Consider the following 20,256-nt stretch of genomic DNA (forward strand, 5'->3'; position numbering starts at 1 on the left):
TTCTATGTATGTTTAAAAAGTCTACAGTATTTTTTTTTCTTTTACTCTAAGCTGTTATCTTTTAAAGAGATTAAAGTTTTAAAAATCAAGTGTATTTTATATTTACCATCGTATTTACCATTTCTGGTGTTCTTCATTTCTTAATACAGATTTGTATTTCTACTGGTGTCTTTTATTTTCTGCCTGAAGAAGTTTAACATTTTTTGTAATGCAGTTTTGCTCTTGGCTTTTTTCCCCTGGTGCTTTACAAGATGTTTCATTTTCTTTTTTTTTTTTGACCTCACCAAGTGGCATGTGGGATCTTAGTTCCCTGACCAGGGATCGAACCTGTGCCCTCTGCATTGGAAGTGCAGAGTCTTAACCACTGGACCACCAGGGAAGTCCCGTGGATGTTGTTTTATCTTCTGGCTCAAATTATTTCTAATGAGAAGACTGCTGTGATTCTTACCTTTGTTCCTCTGCATATAATATATAAGCCTTTTTCTGGCTTCTTTTGTGACTTTATCAATGGTTTTCAGCAGATGATTATGATGTGCTTAATATGGATGGTTTTCTTTGCGTTTTGGTTTTGTTCTTGTTTTGCTTGGGATTTGTTGGTGTTGGATCTATAGTTTTCATCAATTTTGAGAAATTGTGATTCATCATTTTTTCAAGTTTTTTCTGTCTCTTCCCTGTCACTCCTCTCGTGGGACTCCAGTTGTATGTGTTTTAGATACCTCATGTGGTCCCACAGGTCACTGTTCCTTTTTTTTTTTCTTTAAGACTTTTTTTTTCTCTCTCAGTCCTTCGTTTTGGATAGTTTCTATTGCTGCATTTTAAAGCTCACTGATCTTTTTTTCTATAGTGCCTAATCTGCTGTTAATCCTATCCACTGTGATTTTCATTTTAGACATTATGTTTTGTCCTCTGGAAGTTACCTTTGGGTCTTTTTAATATCTTCCATTTTTTTTCTCACCATACTTAGGTTTTTCTACTCATCCTTGAGCATATGGAACATAATTATAATAGTTATTTTAATGCTTTTATTTTCTGATTTTACCTCTGTCATATCTTGGTCTGTTTCTATTGATTTTTTTTTCCCCTTCCTGATTATAGGTCATATTTTTCTGCTTTTCATGTCTCGTAATTTTTAATCAGATGCCAGACATTGCAGATTTTATCGTATGGGCTTTGGATTTTTTTGGTATCCCTATAAATATCCTTCAACTTCGTTCTTGGTTGCACTTAAGTTACTTGGGATCAGTTTGATCCTTTCAGGACTCCTAATGGGATGCTTTTCTGAGGATCCACCCTGATCCCTCCTGCACTGTGAGGTCTTTTCACTTGTGGCCGGTGGTGTCACAGACTATTCTCCGCCCAGCGTGAGGTCCAGTAATGGTTTTCCCTCTTTCTTGTGGTTTTAGTCTCTGGCCCTTTGGTCTTTTACTCCAGGCAAGTGCAAGCCAGCATTCAACCACAGATTCTGGGGGACCCCTCTGCAGAGCTCTGGAGCTCTCTTGCTGCGCTGATCCCTCCTCTCTGTTACTCTGCTCTGCAAATTCTAGCTGCCTGGGGTATTTTCTGACACCAGCCAGTGTCCTCTGTGGACACCAGCTGGGTGACCAACAATGCAATTTTGACACTAACCACTCAGAGTTAGGTATCAAATTCCCCAGGTTTAAGACTCAGTTCCACAAGACTGCCTTCATTTCAAAGGCCAGTTGGAAGTATCAGGTCACCCATATTTCTAACAGAGCAGCTGTAAATTGGGTGTTCCAGTGACCCCCTCCTCAGTTCAGTAATTTACTAGGATGGCTCCAGAACTCAGGAAGCCACTTTACTTGGCATTTACCAGATTTTTATAAAGGATACACATGAACAGGCACATAGGGCAGGATCTGGAAGGGTCCTGCGTGCAGGAACTTCTGTCTCTGTGGAGTTGGGGCACACCACCCTGGCAGGTGGATGTATTTACCAAGCCAGAAACTCTGAATCTCCTTGTTCAGGAGTTTTTATAGAGCTCAATTTCCAGCCCTTCCCTACCTCCCAGGTCAGTGGGTGGGGCTGAAAGTTCCCACCCTCTAGTCACTGGGTCTTTCCAGTGACGAGCCGCATCCTGAGGCCATCTAGGGGCCACAGCCTAACTCACTTCTTCAACATGAACTCACCCAAGTGTGATCTAAAGGGCCTCCTTATGAATAACAAACTCCTATCAAATAATTCCAAGGGTTTTAGGAACTCTATGCCAGGGACTAGAAGAAGACCAAATACGTATTTTTTATTATACTACTCCACCCTAACCTCCCCAGCTCTGATCTCTGTCTCCCTAACTTGGCAAGACCACTGGACTTCACTGGGCTTCCCTCTCCCTGTGCTGCAGTCTGGAACTGCTTCCAAAGCAGGAAGATGGGGCAGTTGTAGGATCTGCCTCATCATTTCTCTGAGGGACTCCAGTCCTGTGCTGCTTCTCCTCCAGTTGTCCTGTTTGTTAGTTTTTTTATGAAGGGAGGGCAGTTCCCTTGGCAGTTAATCCTTTATGGACCAAAGTGAAAATCAAGGTAAGACTAGTTACAGAAAGGATAGGAGATTGCAGTCAGAGACAGGTTGTTGGATTTGTGATTTCATGGATGGTACCATTTTTGGTAAGGACCAGGCACTTTGGAAATGTAGTGTAGAGGACTAGTAGGAAATGTGAAGGTCAGTGAACTGAGAGGGCAGTTTTGGATGGTGTAGTTCACAGAGGTATTCCCCTGCGAATCAGGTACTAAAGTCTGCAGTGAATGATCAGAGATCAGGAAGTCTGTAGAACAGCTAATAAAATCCCTCAAGAATCAGCATGTGAAGGAAATACTTACAAAAATGTACTTTAAATCTTAAGAGAAAAGCATCCTAGAAAAGTTAAATTCACAAAACAGGAATTTGTGAGAGTGAGTTCATCTTTTGGTTTTCAGTTTAAAAAAAAAAAAAAGACATTTTAAAGGTGTTTTATAAAACTAGAAACAGTTCATTCCGTAAAGGGGGTTGTATGTTTTGTCCCTCTCAGCAGTTTATTTTAATTAATATGTAAAAAGCACCTAGGGAAATGATGGCTATTGGGACTGCTCCCTGAAATTAATAAATGGACTATAGTTCCTTGTATCCTTGTCAAGATGAAGTGGTGAAAATAAAACCAAAACAGCCTAATTTTGACCTTGCAGATAAGTTGGGAACCTTCATTTCAAAGAGCAGATTCAGCTACTGCAGCTCCAAGGATTATTTTTGTCCCCTAGAAGACTGCTCTGCTTATCACATTTAAAGAAGAGTTTCTAAACATTCAAAACCAATTGGTTCTAAAAGCAAAACACTGTTTTTCACTCTTTCCTCTCGCAGTAGGTTAGTAGTAGGTTTAATTTTGAGTAGTCTGTCATGTGGACTGACCTATTCCTGCTCTCGCTGTAGGCTCTTCGATACTTGGCAGAGTGCCGTGCTAACAGAGAAAAGATGAAAGGAGAGCTGGGTATGATGCTAAGCTTGCAAAGTGTTATACAGAAGTAAGTACAATAGATAGTGTCTCCTAATGGAGTAGAAAAGTGGGTCATATTACTTTACTGAAATTTGTACTCTAATGTGACAGCATACTTTCGTGGGTTATATGTCCAAAAATGTTCTGATGGTCAGTGTTGTGATTATTTCTAAACGTTGATATTAACAATAGTCCTTATGAAAATGCTCAAATTTTATTTAAAATGTTGATACACATTGTACTTATGAATAATATTTCTAAAAAGAGACAATCCTACCATGTATGAAGTTTTGTGAAGTAGATGTAAATGGATTTGCTAGTAGTGCAACACAGGTGGCATTTGAAAATGTGCAGCATTATAGTATAGTACATAATTCTTTTCTTACTTCCTCGCAGTCTTACTCGAAAGAACCTTGATCTGTATCATGACAGAAAGGGCTTTTGGTGAGATTTTCCTGAGAATCATTGAGATGTCTCTTAGAGATTTAGAGCCATTTAATTTGAATTTTAGCAAATGGGTGGTTTTTAATTGTACCTTTCATCTTATGAAGATTTTTATGTCTATCATCTCATTTTGCTATTTACAGCTTTTTGAGGTAGGTTAGGCAGATAATAGTTTTATGGGTGAGAAAATTACAGAGAGGCCGAGTTTCTTATCTGTAGTCCTTCAGCTGTGTTGCCTCTGGGAACGTCTGGTTTGCTCCTTTCCTAGGCCTTGCTGATTTCCTTGTAGAAGGCTAGAAATGGAAGATTAAGTGTTTTGATATTTCCACTGTGTCTGAAAGCAAAAAAACTATGCTGAGGCTTTATCTTAGTTGACTTTGTATCTTGATCTTATTCAAGACATGACTGCCTTTAAGACTATAATAAATAAACATTTAATTTACTGATTTTTAAAACTTGCAGTTTCTTTGGCTTGAGTGCTCACAAAAGTTCTATAATTCCCAAACACTGTAAGTTAAATTGTATCAGTGGACAACCATCCAAACTGACTTCCAAGGCAATGTATTTTTTTTCTTAGTGTTCTTGGCTTCTAGATAAATTTTATTTTAATAATCCTTTTTTTTTGTTTGTCTAAATCATGTTACCCCTGATAGGTGCCTTGATCTTTAATAATGACAAGTTAGAGACTGAAGGGTTTTTTTTGTTTTTATTCAGGTGATCAGTTAGGAATAATATTAGAAAATATTGACTGGCATAAGTTGTATTAATCATTACCTATGGTTTGAGGTCAGTTCCATTAGTAAAATTTGGATTCCAGTTCTGACTTGAGACAAATGGTCTCTTTGACCCTCAGTTTCCTTATCCATATGCCTGCAGTTAACACCTTCAAAGTGCTCGATTCAGTGGGATGATACGTGTAGAAATGCTCTGTAAATTCTGAAGTGTTGTATAAAATATGAGGTTGCATTGTTCTTGTTCCTAGTATGTTTTAATGGCATGTAATTATTTTTAACTGGCATATTCTTTTGGAAATCGTGACAGGATTAAGCATAATATGGAGGCTTCTGTAGGATTATTTTATTCATATGATGAATTTAAGATTGTGTATTTCTTTAACAGGTTTGGTTATTGAAGCTGAAAATACGTGGTAAAAATTTTTAAATGTAAGAAATTAGATGAAAAGTTAATGTTGATATTAAAATATGCTTCAAATTTGAGCTTTAAAGATTTAAAGCAAGTTTTAGAGGTACTGTAGATTTACCCTATAAAACAATTTCTTAGCTTGGTTGGCTAAGGTTGTGGTATGTGCATATGTATGTGTGTATCTGTAAATGAGAGATACATCTAAAATATTGGGTTGGCCAAAAAGTTCGGGGTTTTCCGTAACATCTTAATGTTAGGGAGACAACTTGTATTTTTTTTTTAAATAAATTTATTTATTTTATTATTTATTTATTATTTTTGGCTGTGTTGGGTCTTTGTTGCTGCGCGCGCGGGCTTTCTTTAGTTGCTGCGAATGGGGGCTACTCTTCTTTGTGGTACGCCAGCTTCTCATTGCGGTGGCTTCTCTCGTTGTGGAGCACGTGCTCTAGGCGTGTGGGCTTCAGTAGTTGTGGCACACGGGCTCAGTAGTTGTGGCTCGTGGGCTCTAGAGCGCAGACTCATTTGTGGCGCATGGGCTTAGTTGCTCCGCGGCATGTGGGATCTTCCTGGACCAGGGCTCGAACCCGTGTCCCCTGCATTGGCAGGCGGATTCTCAACCACTGCACCACCAGGGAAGACCAACAACTTGTATCTTTATAAGAGAAGTATTGTGTCAGTTCAGGTCATTATCTTGTAATGTCATCTGGGAAGGAGATCTTGAGATGGAGTTAGAAATGGAAGAGGTTTATTGTGAGATATGGTCTGTAGAGATAGAAGGGAATGAAGAAGGATTGGACTATAGTCATTAGACTGCAATGCAGATCTGACATCTGTAAAAGGAAAGTGAAGAGGAAACCGAACGGGGCAAGGAGAGTCTCAGATTGCAATGCAAATCTGACAGACAGCTCAAGGGGGAGCTCCAAAGCGAGGATCACCCTGTAGATGAGTCTTGCATTGGGCAGAAATGGCCAGGCCCTATAGTGCCCCCGCTGCCCAGGCATTGGGTGGGGTCTCCCTGGGAATGGTCAGGCCTTGGAATGAAGGATTGAATGGTGTGAGAGATCTCAAAGCCACTACTGCTGGTGGCTCTACTATTCTACTCCCTATAGCCAAAGGGCAGGTTTCCTTCTTAAAGGGAGATCCAAGCAGTGTGTCTCCACGGTTTCCACAAGCAGCTTCTCTTTAATACAAATGAGGTATGTTTTTTAGGACACTGCGGTATCGTCGCTGGCTCTTCCAGCAGTAAAACAGGTATGCATTCATTGCATACGCCATTATAATTTGGTCCTATACCCCTCTCAAAAGTGGAGATATGATGTAATAATTTTCATGTATATTTTCCAGCTCATTTGGCTGTTGGAGATCTCAGATTTGAAGGTTACCTTTCAAGCTTTTTTAAAAGTCACCTCTGTTTACCAAAATAATCATCTTAGAATTTATCAGTTACTGTTATCAGAAGGTCAATAAAACTGTGTGTTTTAGCTTATAAACATTAAGACTGTGAAGTATTAGAATCAGGTTTTGGTTCAGCATGTTTAGCTTTGTGTTGTGAATTATCTCATGGCTTGGACATGATTTTCTTTTTTTATATATTTATTTATTTTATTTATTTATTATTTATTTTTGGCTGCGTCAGGTCTTAGTTGCGGCATGCGGGATCTTTTGTTGCGGCACGCGGACTTCTCTCTAGTTGTGGCCTGCGGGTTTTCTCTTCTCTAGTTGTGGTGCAGGGCTCCAGGGCACATGGTCTCTGTAGTGGTGGCGAGGAGGCTCCAGAATGCCGGGGCTCCAGGGCACGTGGGCTCTGTAGTTTGTGGCACGCAGGCTCAGTAGTTGTGGCACGCGGGCTTAGTTGCCCCGCGGCATGTGCGATCTTAGTTCTCTGACCAGGGATCAAACTCGAGTCCCCTGCATTGGAAGGTGGATTCTTACCACTGGACCACCAGGGAAGTCCCTCATTTTCCTTTTTTAAGAAATTAGATTGCTCTGGCATTATTATTTTCTCCTCATTTACTTTTTTCTTTTGGGTACCTGTATTAAAAATTCTTAAATAATCAAAAGGAAAAGTTTTTATCATATAGAGCAGGGTGAGTTTTATATATGCATGATTGTTTGGACACTGTAGACATATGTTCTTTAGACGTTATTTTGCATTTTGACATCTGTGTTGGCAGATACAGGTGACTGATTGACCACTCTTCCATTCTTATATAGGTCACCTTGGTAAGCCATAGCACAGGAGATCTATGTTATATACCCCAGCTGTTTCAGTGAAGTGGCTGCCCCAGGACAGCTAGGCAGTCAGGGTGGGGTTCGGATCAGTTTTTCTCTCTGTTTAGCAGTACTGAGTTAGGGGGAGATGCAGCTATGATTCTGTGGCACTATACAACTAGGGAAGCAGCAAAAGGATCTTCCCATACCCCAGTAAGACCCGTAGAACAAAGAAAATCTGTTGTGGAGGGATGCTGCTTTATTCACTGAAGAGAAACCTTCATCTGGAGTGATCAAAGGGGAAACCAGAAAGCAGAAGTAGGTGGGGAGAGTGGAGGTTATTCTTAACATGAGAAGCAGAGAGCAGTGTTTTATAAAATAGGGAAAATTCTGCGTATTAAAATTTTTGCCCTTTAATCAAATTATGTTTTGCTACAAAATTTTGCTGAGATTTTAGCACGTTATTCAATAGTAGGTTTGACTTAATGTTTAGGTCAAATTGGTGCTTACAGATCGACAGTTGGATTGATTTCAAAGTCACTGTTACTTTCAGTTCTTCAATTGTAAAGAGAATTTTAAGTTCTCTGTCACTCAAAATGAATCTGGCATTGTGTTCTAATTTTAATCTTCCATAAATGAAAACTTGTCCTTAGAGGTTAGAACCTTTTTACATTTTATTTTTAACCCTGGATCCTTTGTGAAGAGAATTTTCAAAATGTCAATCTAGGAAAATATCTAAATGCAGTTTAAGACATTTGTTAATTGGTATTTCAGGAGTAATACTTCTGATACAAAATGTATTTTATAAAAGCACTTGTGAATACCTAACATGAAGTATGCTATAAATAAAAGTCACTTTAATAAAACGTGGCATCTCAACTTTAAAATACCTCATTTCATCTGGAGAACTTCCTAAAATTCTAGATTTTGAAACAGTGCCATAGTAATGGTGGTCTATTCTTCTTGCTAAAATCTTGGATGAAAAGTATGTGCTTCACTTCTTTATGCCTTTCTTCTGTGTTCTTTTATTTTCTTTAAAATACTATTTTAAAATCTTATTACAAGTACACAGTATATGGTTTATTTATAAAAATTCAAAAATATAAAAAAGAAAATCCATAATGCCATTTATCTTTTCATTTAAATGTTTATACATACATATTTTTTTAAACTTTAGTTTGAAATGACATCAGACTTTTAGAAAAGTTGTACAAACAGTACACCGATGCCTAGATAAGTACACCAGTAGTCCCCAGATTTTAACATTTTACCATTTGTTTTACTGTGTTTTTGTTCTTTTGTTTTTTTAAATATTTATTTATTTTGGCTGCCCTGGGTCTTAGTTGCGGCACGAGATCTTTGTCGCGGCGTGCAGGGGTCTTTTAGTTGAGGCATGCGGGCTTTTAGTTGCAGCATGTGGGATCTAGTTCCCTGACCAAGGATCGAACCCAGGCCCCCTGCACTGGGAGCACAGAGTCTTAACTGCTGGACCATCAGGAAGTCCCTTGTTTTACTATTTGAACATTTGCTTTATTCTTTCTCCATACATGTTGTTGTTTGGTATATATGTCTTCATAACTTATATGTAGTCATTGTGAAGTATGTATTTTAGGAGAAAAAAATGTGTCCTTTGTCATGTTTAATGCTTGGATTTGGGGCTGGAATTCTACTTTGTGTGATATCAGTACACAATTCCTGTTCTCATTGTTTCTATTTGCCTCATCTACACTTGCCCATTCCTTTTTTTTTTTTTAATTAATTAATTTATTTATTTGTTTTTTATTTTTGGCTGTGTTGGGTCTTTGTTGCTGTGTGTGGGCTTTTCTAGTTGCGGTGAGCAGGGGCTACTCTTTGTTGCAGTACGCGGGCATCTCATTGTCATGGCTTCTCTTGTTGCGGAGCACGGGCTCTAGGCACACGGGCTTCAGGAGTTGTGGCTCGCAGGCTCTAGAGCACAGGCTCAGTAGTTGTGGTGCACGGCTTAGTTACTCTGCGGCATGTGGGATCTTCCCGGAGCAGGGCTTGAACCTGTGTCCCCTGCATTGGCAGGCAGATTCTTAACCACTGTGCCACCAGGGAAGCCCCATTCCTTTATTTCTAAATCACTTTTAGTTGTGTCTTGTTTTGTGAGTCAAAATGAAAATCTTTTAGTGGGGGGAATAAAGTAGGAGCTTGGGATTAACATACACACACTACTACATATGAAATAGATAACCAACAAGGACCTACTGTATAGCACAGGGAACTCTATCTACTCAATAACCTATATGGGAAAAGAATCTGAAAAAGAATGAATATATGTATATGTATAACTGAATCACTCTGCTGTACACCTGAAACTAACACAACATTGTAAATCAACTATACTCCAATAAAATTAAAATAAAAAAAGAAAATCTTTTAAATTAGTGAGCTAGGTCCATTTATATTTATTGCTGTTACTGATATATTTCATCTTAACCCATTTTTGTTGTAATTACCATGTATATTATAATAGTTGTGTTTCTGTGCCTGCTGTTTTCTTCTTTTATCTTGAAATTTTCTTCTGATTTGTCTTATTGTTACAGTGGTTACCTTTGTACTTATAATTTAAAGAAATGTTCTAAGTTTTCTGTTTTCTTATTTAAACTTTCACCATCTTGCTTGTTAGTTTTAATGGTAATCTTTTCACTCCCATAGTCAATGACTTTTTCTACTTTTCCCTTTTCTTCTCCCTTTTCCTTTCTTTTTTAAAGTTGCATTATTTCTACTTTATCAGAACATTTATATATTCTATTCTCTTTTCCACTTTAGTTTTAAATTTAGATCTACAGTTAAATGTGTAAAATGCTCATCATCAGTCCTTCTGCTGAAGTTTTCCCAGTCATCTCTTTGTTGGTTGAAGCTTAATTCCCTAGTAGATTGCTCAAGAAAGACTCTAATATTCCTTGAGGTTCTTTCATGTTTAAAACTCCTTTTCTGTAACCTTGATACTTGAAGGACAACTGGACTGAATCCATGGTTCACCTTTTGTTTTCTTGTGATTCTTGAAAATGCTGCTCCATTTTGCCTTGATTTTTATGTTGTTTTCTGTAAAGTTTTTAGAACAAAGGGTGGCAACTTTTTTTCTGTAAAATAGCCAGATGGTAACTATTTTAGGCTTTGTTGGGCTCACAGTCTCTGTTGCCGCACTCAGCTCTGCCCTTGTGGGTCAAAGCAGCCAGAGATGATATGTAAATGACAGACTTTTGCTCAAGGATCATAGTTTTCCTGCCTTTGGACTTCATTGTTACCTAAGCAGAGCTGTTGACTGCCTTCTTAGAACCCTTTTTAAGTTAGGATTGGTTTTGCATTGAAAGATGAAGGATGATTTTCTGAGTCGCATAAATGTTATAAGAACACTTTTTCTTAGTGAACAACACAGAAAAAAAAAAGCAGAACCAACTCCTAAAGGAAAAGTTGTGAAGATCTTCAAAAGATGATAGCAAGTCTTTAACGTTAAAATAGTATATTCACTGCTTTCATGAAGTATATGGAAGTCTTAACTGGCTTTTTTATAGGCAGTATAAAATGTTATTAGTAGCATCTATATAGAATTAGAGTGAATTGGTATTTATGACCAGTGAGGAAATACATTCAAAATGAGAATTATTTTTGATATATAATGAAGATCAGAGTTCACTTTTCAGTTGTGTTTTATGAATAACATTTTGAACATTTTCAATATAGATAACTATTTAGAAAAAGTGGTGAGGAATCAATATACTTCATTATGGAATAGTAAATTATTGAGAGCAGAATTCCAATTATTTAGATGAAAGAGCTTTTCAAGATAGTCTTTTCTCGGGTGTCATATTTTAAAGACTGAACTAAATCCAGGGCATTAATCAGCCCTTTCAATTTTCACTTGCCTAAGAAGATTAGGGCAATTAATACTTGTTTAATTATACAGTCTTTCTTATGTTTATGGCCAACTGTATCATGTAACTCTAGACTTTTTGTACTTGAATGTTTTGAATCACAGTATTTGAATAGCAATTTTTTTTTTTTTTTGAGACTAAGATACCTGCTTCCAAATCTGTAGATGCTCTTGGCCTTTTCTTTTTGGTTTTAAAAGCATTTTTAAAAAGTAAGGCAATAATTATTTATAATTAATTTGTTGAACAGCAACATGCATAGATATTTGTGATACCTCATATAGTGCCCAGATCAAGAAGTAACTTCATTTTTTTTTTTTTAACATCTTTATTGGAGTATAATTGCTTTACAGTGTTGTGTTAGTTTCTGCTGTATAACAAAGTGAATCAGCTATACGTATACATATATCCTCATATCCCCTCCCTCTTGCATCTCCCTCCCACCCTCCCTATCCCATCCCTCTAGGTGGTCACAAAGCACCGAGCTGCTATGCGGCTGCTTCCCACTAGCTATCTATTTTACGTTTGGTAGTGTATATATGTCAATGCCACTCTCTCACTTCGTCTCAGCCTACCCTTCCCCCTCCCCATGTCCTCAAGTCCATTCTCTAGGTCTGCGTCCTTATTCCTGTCCTGCCCCTAGGTTCTTCAGAACCATTTTTTTGTAACTTTGTTTCTACTTCATTTTTGCTTATATGCTTTTGCAAATTTCATTTTGCCTAAGACAAAATTTTACTTAGCTTTAAGGGATATCTGTGTCTATAGAGGTATTCCCTTAACTGTTTCGTAGGAAGGGCAGCAATAAAATTAGTCCTATGAGGTATACCAGAAAAACATACTTAGAACAACAGTGGGACCATCATGTTGATTTGACTGTGTTATTCTTTTAAAATCTTTTGGTTTTAAGTAGATAGAAATTGAAAATCTTCCAGAAAGGAATTTATTACTGTATGAAAATGATGACAGGGCTTCCCTGGTGGCGCAGTGGTTGAGAATCTGTCTGCCAATGCAGGGCACACGGGTTCGAGCCCTGGTCTGGGAAGATCCCACATGCCGCGGAGCAACTACGCCCGTGAGCCACAACTACTGAGCCTGCGCGTCTGGAGCCTGTGCCCCGCAACAAGAGAGGCCGCGACAGTGAGAGGCCCGCGCACCGCGATGAAGAGTGGCCCCCGCTTGCCACAACTAGAGAAAGCCCTCGCACAGAAACGAAGACCCAACACAGCCATAAATAAACAAATAAATAAATAAATAAAAATTAAAAAAAAAAGAGAAAATGATGACACTTTGAACTATGAAAAAAAGGAAGTTAAAAATAGTGGTGGTGGGAGTATTTATTTCCTATAACCATTTTTGCCAGTCTGTGGTCTGTAATTGCTTTGTTTATCTAAGTAGATGTAGCCTGTGTGACTCTAGAAATAAAGTATAGATCAGAATGAAGAAAACAAGGTTTTGCCAAGTTGAGGAATAAAATTACAGAATCAGTAGAAGTGACAAGACTACTTTGTTAATTTATATGTTTCTTTTCAAGGACTACAACTCCAGGAGAAACAAAACTGCTGGCCTCTGAAATCTATGAAATTCTTCAGTCTTCCAGTATGGCAGATGGTGATAGTTTCAATGAAATGAATTCACGTCGAAGGAAAGCTCAGTTTTTTCTGGGAACCACAAACAAACGTGCCAAAACAGTGGTTTTGCATATAGATGGTCTTGATGATACGGTAAGACTTTTATAAACACATGGTTCATAACATGGGAGAGAGAAATCATGTTAACTGGTTATCTCAGTGTCACCTGCTAACAATCTTTAATAATAAGTCCCTGGCTTCCCTGGTGGCACAGTGGTTAAGAATCCGCCTGCCAATGCAGGGGACACGGGTTCGAGCCCTGGTCCAGGAAGATCCCACATGCCGTGGAGCAACTAAGCCCATGCGCCACAACTACTGAGCCTGCGCTCTAGAGCCCGCGATCCACAACTACTGAAGCCCACGTGCCTAGAGCCCGTGCTCCGCACCAAAAGAAGCCACGACAATGAGAAGCCCGCAGACTGCAACGAAGAGTAGCCCCTGCTCGCCACAACTAGAGAAAGCCTGCATGCAGCAACGAAGACCCAACACAGCCAAAAATAGATAAATAAAAATAAATAAATTAAAAAGAAAAGAATAAGTCCCAATATTAGCATTTAATTCTGATAAAGAGGGGCATTTTGTGCTTAACGGGTCAGTTATTCAAAGGACATAACCATTGTAAATATTTATGCCCTAGTAATAGAACTTCAAAGTATATGAAGCAAAAACTGACAGAAATGCAAGGAGAAATAAATTCACAGCTAGAGCTGGAGATTTGAATACCATTGTCTCAATTAATAGAACAAGTATACAGAAAATCAACAGGGATATAGAAGACGCAACACTAACCAACTTAACCTAACTGATATTTATAGAAAGCCCCACTCAGCAGCAAGATAATATTCATTCTTTTCATGTGCACATGAAACATTTACCAAGATAGACCATATTGTGTCCCATAAAACAAGTCCTGATTTAAAAGAATTAGAACCAAGCAAAGTGTGTCCTCTGAGCACAATGAAAAGCAAGTTAGAAATCAATCACAGAAAGAAACCTGGAAAACCCCCTAAGAAGTTTGGAAACTAACACATTTCTAAGATAAACCATGGGTCAATGAAGAAATCAAAGGAGAAATTAGGAAGTATTTTGAACTGAATAAAAATAAAAATGTGGGGCTTCCCTGGTGGCGCAGTGGTTAAGAATCCATCTGCCAGGGCAGGGGATGTGGGTTAGCGCCCTCGTCCAGGAAGATCCCACATGTCGTGGAGCAACTAAGCCTGTGCACCACAACTACTGAGCTTGCGCTCTAGAGCCCGCGAGCCACAACTGCTGAGCCCGTGTGCCTAGAGCCCTTGCTCTGCAACAAAGAGAAGCCACCACAATGGGAAGCCTGTGCACCACAACAAAGAGTAGCCCCCACTCTCCGCAACTAGAGAAAGTCTGCATGCGTCAATGAAGACCCAATGCAGCCAAAAATAAATTAATTAATTAATTAATTAAAAAATAAGATGTAGTATCAGAATTTGTGGGAAGCAGCTAAAGCAGAGTTTAGAGGGGAATTCATTAGCACCAAATGCCTGAATATTTATATACAAAAAGGAAAGGGTCTCAGTGACCTAAGCTTCTACCTTAAGAAACTAGAAAAAGAAGAGCAAATTAAATCCAAAGTAAGCAGAAGAAACAAAAAAACCAGAAATCAGTGGAATGGAAAACAGAGAAAAATCAGTGAAATCAAAAGCTGATCTTTGACATGATCAATTAAATTGATAAACCTCTAGCCAAATTGATCAAGAATAAAAGAGAAAAGTCACAAAATATCAGTATCAGAAATGAGACAGCATTGCTATAGATGTTTTAATATGGACACTGAAAGGAAAATAAGTGAATATTTTGAATAACTTTATGCCAATAAATTTGATAATGTAGATGAAACAGGAGAATTTCTTGAAAGATGGATTGCCAAAGCTCACTCAAAAAGAAATGGATAACCTGAATGAATAGCTCTATGTCCATCAAAGAAATTGGATTTGTAGTTAAAAACCTTTCCATAAAGACAATTTCTGGCCTTGATATCTTCATTGGTGAATTCTACCAAACGTTTAAGGAAAATGTAATACCAACTGTACTGTCTTTTAAAGTATTATACAGTAGTAGTTGTACAGTGTAGTTTTTTCTCAACTCATTCTACCTTGTATGCTTTTTTTTTTTAATATTTTTTTTTATGTGGACCATTTTTAAAGTCTTTATTGAATTTGTTACAATATTGCTTCTGTTTTGGTTTTTTGGCCACAAGGCACGTGGTATCTTAGCTCCCTGACCAGGGATCGAACCCACACCCGCTGTATTGGAAGGCAGGGTCTTAACCAGTGGACTGCCAGGGAAGTCCCTTGTCTGCTTTTAATATTAGCTGCTCAAGCGTTCTTTTGGTTATAGTGTGTATCTTCTATTTGTGTCTGTATTTCACATGGATTTCTTATAGGCACCATATAGTTGGGCCTTGCTTTTTTAATCCAATTGAAAAATTTCTACCTTTTAACAGGAGTGCTGGGATCATTTGCCTTTAATATGATTATTGATATGACTGGATTTAAAACAACCATCTTGCTAATTGCTTTCTGTTTGTCCCATGTGTTCCTTGTTCTCTTTTCCTCTTTTTCTGCCTTTTGGACTAATTGAAAGTTTTTTATGATTGTATTTTATCTCCTTTGTTGGCTTATTTGCCTTATTTCTCTTTCCTTCCTTCCTTTCTTTTATATTGGTTGATTTAGGGTTTATTTTGTGTATCTTTTTTTTTTTTCAATTTTATTTAGGGTTTATTTTCTGTATCTTTAACTTATCAGTCTAGCTTCAATTAACACTAATCACTTCATGCATGAGACACTTATAACACTATACTTTCATCTGCCTTATCTCTGCCTTTGTGTTCTTGTTATATGTTTTACTTCTGCATATGTTATAAACCCCAAATTACTTTGTTATTACATTAAATATTCTTTTTTTTGATTAAAAAATTTTTTTTGTGGTAAATTACACTTAGCATAGAATTACCATCCATCTTAACCATTTACAAGTATTTAAAGACATTAAAAAATAAGAATATTTTCTGTCTACCCACGTATTTACCATTTCTGGGGCTCTTTATTCCTTTGTGTAAATATAGATTTTCATCTAATATCATTTTCCTTCTGCCTGAAGGACTCCATTAACATTTCTTATAGTAAGTAGTATAGGTCTGCTGAGGATGGACATTTGGCTTATTTCCACCTTTTGGCTATTATGAATAATTCTACTGTGAACATTTATGTACAGGTTTTTGTGTGGATATATGTCCTCAGTTCTCTTGGGTATATTCTTAAGGGTAGAATTGCTGGATGATACGTTTAGCTTTTCGAGCAACTGCCAGACTGTTTTCCACAGTGGCCGCTGCATTTTACATTCCCATCAGCAAGGTGTGAGGGGTCAAGTTTCTCCACATCCCTGCCAACATTTCTTATTTTCCATTTCTTAAAAAAAATAGCTATTCTAGTGGGTGTGAAGTGGTATCTTATTGTGATTTTGATTTGCATTTACCTAATTACAATGATGGTATCTTTTCACGTGCTTATTGGCCATTTTTAGTGGTTGACTTAGGGTTTATTGTGTATGTCTTTAATTTATCACAGATTTTCTCTTCTGGAGAAATGTCTGTTCATTCTTTATCCATTTTTTTAAAAAATTGCTTATTATTTGTCTTTATTTTTTTTTCTTTTTTTAAAATAAATTTATTTATTTATTTTTGGCTGTGTTGGGTCTTCGTTTCTGTGCGAGGGCTTTCTCTAGTTGCGGTGAGCAGGGGCCACTCTTCATCGCGGTGTGCGGGCCTCTCACTATCGTGGCCTCTCTTGTTGCGGAGCACAGGCTCCAGACGCGCAGGCTCAGTAGTTGTGGCTCAGGGGCCTAGTTGCTCCGCGGCATGTGGGATCTTCCCAGACCAGGGCTTGAACCCGTGTCCCCTGCATTGGCAGGCGGATTCTCAACCACTGTGCCACCAGGGAAGCCCTGTCTTTATTCTTGAGATGAGTTAGTTCTGTTAATATCAGGTATTGCATCAGTTGATTTTCATATGTTGAACCAACCCTTCATTCCTAGGATAAATCCCAATTGGTCATGGTACATAATCTTTTTAATGTGCTTCTGGATTCAGTTTGCAGATATATTATTGAGGCATTTTGCATCTGTATTCATACAGGATATTGGTTTGTAGTCTTTTTTTTCCCTCGTGCTGTCTTTTTCTGGTTTTGGTATCAGGGTAATCCTGGCTTCATGAGAGGAGTTGGGAAGTGTCTGGATGAGTTTGTGAAGGATAGGTGTTACTCTTCTTTAAACATTTAGTAGAATTCACCAGTGAAGCCATTTGGTCCTAGGCTTTTCTTTGTGGGAAATGTTCTGATTATTAATTCAGTTGCTTCACTTGTTGTATAGGTTTATTCATATTTTCTTGAGTCAGTTCATGGTTTTGTCTTTTGAAGAATATATCATTTCATAGAGGTTATCTGATGTGTTGGCATACAGTTGTTCATAATATTCGCTTATAATCCTTTTCTTTTGGTAAGACTGGTCGTAATATATCCTCTTTTATTCCTGCTCTTAGTAATTTGAGTCTTCTTCCTCTCTTTTCTTGGTCAGTCTAGCCAAAGGTTTATCAATTTTGTTGCTCTTTCCAAAGTACCAACTTGTGGTTTCATCGATTTTTCTATCCACCCCTCCCCCATTCTCTATTTCTTTTTTTCCCCGGCTCTAATCTATTATTTCCTTCCTTCCGTTTGCTTTGGGTTTAGTTTGCTCTTCTTTTTCTTGTTTCTTTTTTTTTTTTTTTGGCTGTGTTGGGTCTTTGTTGCTGCACGTGGGCTTTCTCTAGTTGCAGCAAGCAGGCTTCTCATTGCGGTGGCTTCTCTTGTTGCAGAGCACGGGCTCTAGGCACACGGGCTCACGGGCTGAGTAGTTGTGGATCATGGGCTCTAGAGCGCAGGCTCAGTAGTTGTGGCGCACGGGCTTAGTTGCTCCGCGGCATGTGGGATCTTCCCGGACCACGGCTCGAACCCGTGTCCCCTGCATTGGCAGGCGGATTCTTAACCACTGCGCCATCAGGGAAGCCCTTTTTTCTTGTTTCTTAAATGGAATATTAGGTAATTGGTTTGAGATTTTCTTCTACTTTAATGTAGTTATTATAGCTATAAATTCCCCTCTAAGTACTGCTGTCTCTGCATACCATCAGATTTGGTATGTAGTTGTTCGTTTCATTCATCTGAAAGTATTTTCTAATTTTTTTGGTGATTTCTTGTTTGACCCGTTGGTTGTTAAGGAGTTTGTTGTTTAATTTCCATATATTTATAAATTTCCCAAATTTCCTTCTGTTACCGATTTCTGATCTCATTTCATATGCATGATTTCAATCCTTTTACACTTGCTGGGGCTTGTCTTGTGGCCTAAAGGTCTATCCTGGCGAATGTTCCATGTTGACTTGAGAATGTATATACCTTTGGTTGGAGTGTTCTACAAGTGTCTGTTAGGTTTAGTTGGTTTACAGTGTTAAGTCGTCGTCTTCCTTGTTGATCTCCTGTCCAGCTGTTCTATCTATTTTTGAAAATCAGATGGGCTTCCATGGTGGCGCAGTGGTTAAGAATCCTCCTGCCAATGCAGGGGACATGGGTTTGAGCCCTGGTCTGGGAAAATCCCACATGCCACAGAGCAACTAAGCCCGTGAGCCACAACTACTGAGCCTGCGCTCTAGAGCCCGCGAGCCACAACTACTGAGCCTGCATGCCGCAACTACTGAAGCCCGCGTGCCTAGAGCCCGTGCTCTGCAACAAGAGAAGCCACCGCAATGAGAAGCCCGTGCACCGCAACTAAGAGCAGACCCCGCTCGCCACAACTAGAGAAAGCCCGTGCACAGCAATGAAGACCCCATGCAGCCAAAAAATTAATTAATTAATTAAAAAAAAAAAAAAGTCAGATGGATATTGAAGTCTCTAACTCTTTGAGTTTTGTGTATCTGGAAAAGTCCTTATTGTATTTTTCTTTTGAAAGATATTTTTATGTGTATAGAACTCTAGATGACAGTTCATTTTCTTACCATACTTTATGAATATTGTCCCACTGTCTTCTCCCTTGTATTGTTTCTATTCAGAATTCTGTCATTCTTTTTTTTGTTCTTCTATATGTAATGTATCTTATTTTTTCCCTCTGCCTGTTTTAATAGTTTCTCTTTTATTATTGCTTTTGATCAGTTTGTTTATGATGTGCCTTGGTATCATTTTCTTCATGTTTATTCTTGGATCTCTGGGTTTATAGTTTGCAGCAAATTTGGGCAATTTTTTCCATTAATTTTTCAAGTATTCTTTCTGTCTTTCAGGGATTCCTGTGACATATTCAACCATGTGAAGTTGTCCCATTGCTCACTGATACTCTGTTAATTTCATTTTCAGTCTTTTTTTCTCTTTCATATTGGATGGTTTCTGTTGCTATATTTGCTAAATTTTTCTTCTACTGGTATTTATTTACTTTGCTGTTAATCTCAACCAGTGTTTTTTTTCACCATAGACATTATTTTATTTATCTCTACAAGTTTGATTTGAGCCTTTTTTATATCTCCTTAACAGTTTATACTTTGTCTACTTGAACATACAGAATATGGTTAGAATAACTGTTTAATGTCTTCATCAACTAATTCAGTCATCTGTGTTATTTTTGAGTGTGTTTCTGTAGGTTGGTTTTTCTAGTTATAGGTTGTATTTTCTTCTTTGCATGCCTCATAATTTTTGATTGGATGCCAGATATTACAAATTTTACATATTGGGATACAGCATATATTTGTATGCAAAGCCTTTAAATATTCTTGAATTTTGTTCTGGATCAGTTAAGTTACTTGCAAACATTGGATGTTTTTGAGGCTTGCCTTTAAGCTCTGGTAGGCAGACTACAGCACCGTTTAACCTAGGGATAATTTTACTACACTACTGAGGCCATACTCTTCTGGGTTCTCTGTCTATGCCCTGTGTATATCAGTTTTCTCTGCTTTGGCTGATGGGGACAGGAAGTATTCCCAGCCCTGTGTGAGTCCGCAGGATGGTTCCTTCTATTCCTTTCCAGCCTGGTTGTTTCCTCACATTTGTGCACCCGTCATCACTCAGCTGAAAACCAGAGGGGAACCCATTGCCAATCTCTGGTGTGTGTCTTCTCTCTGAGGGGCCCCCTTTGTGCAACTGTGTCCTCTCATGCTCTGTGCTATGATTTATAGTTGCCTTGACCTCCCTGAATTTTCGACTTTGTGTCCTCAACTTGGGGAGACTGTTGGTTCTGCTTGGCTTCCTGCTTTGTGAGTTGCAGCCTAAAAATTTTCCAGGCAATACGCTGCTGTGCTGGTGAACCTCACTTCATTTGCTTTCCTTCTCTCGGGGGTGTCTGCTTTCCAACACCTGGAAATCATTGTTTTATTCATTTTATTTTGTCTGTATTTTCAGTTGTTTAAGCCTTG

The 20,256-nt window shown here is 38.2% G+C and overlaps 1 protein-coding gene across 1 annotated transcript in view; it reads left to right on the forward strand.

The window, feature by feature from the left end:
- The window catches only part of ARMC1 (armadillo repeat containing 1), a 35,001-nt gene that overhangs the window by 6,229 nt on the left and 8,516 nt on the right, over positions 1-20,256 (forward strand). The window contains exons 3-4 of the mRNA XM_082364863.1: positions 3,418-3,509; positions 12,707-12,896. Coding sequence (XP_082220989.1) covers positions 3,418-3,509; positions 12,707-12,896 — 282 coding nt within the window. The remainder of the gene's footprint in view (positions 1-3,417; positions 3,510-12,706; positions 12,897-20,256) is intronic.

This window comes from Balaenoptera borealis (assembly GCF_965194805.1).
Source record: "Balaenoptera borealis genome assembly, chromosome: 17".
Classification (NCBI taxonomy): Eukaryota; Metazoa; Chordata; class Mammalia; order Artiodactyla; family Balaenopteridae; genus Balaenoptera; species Balaenoptera borealis.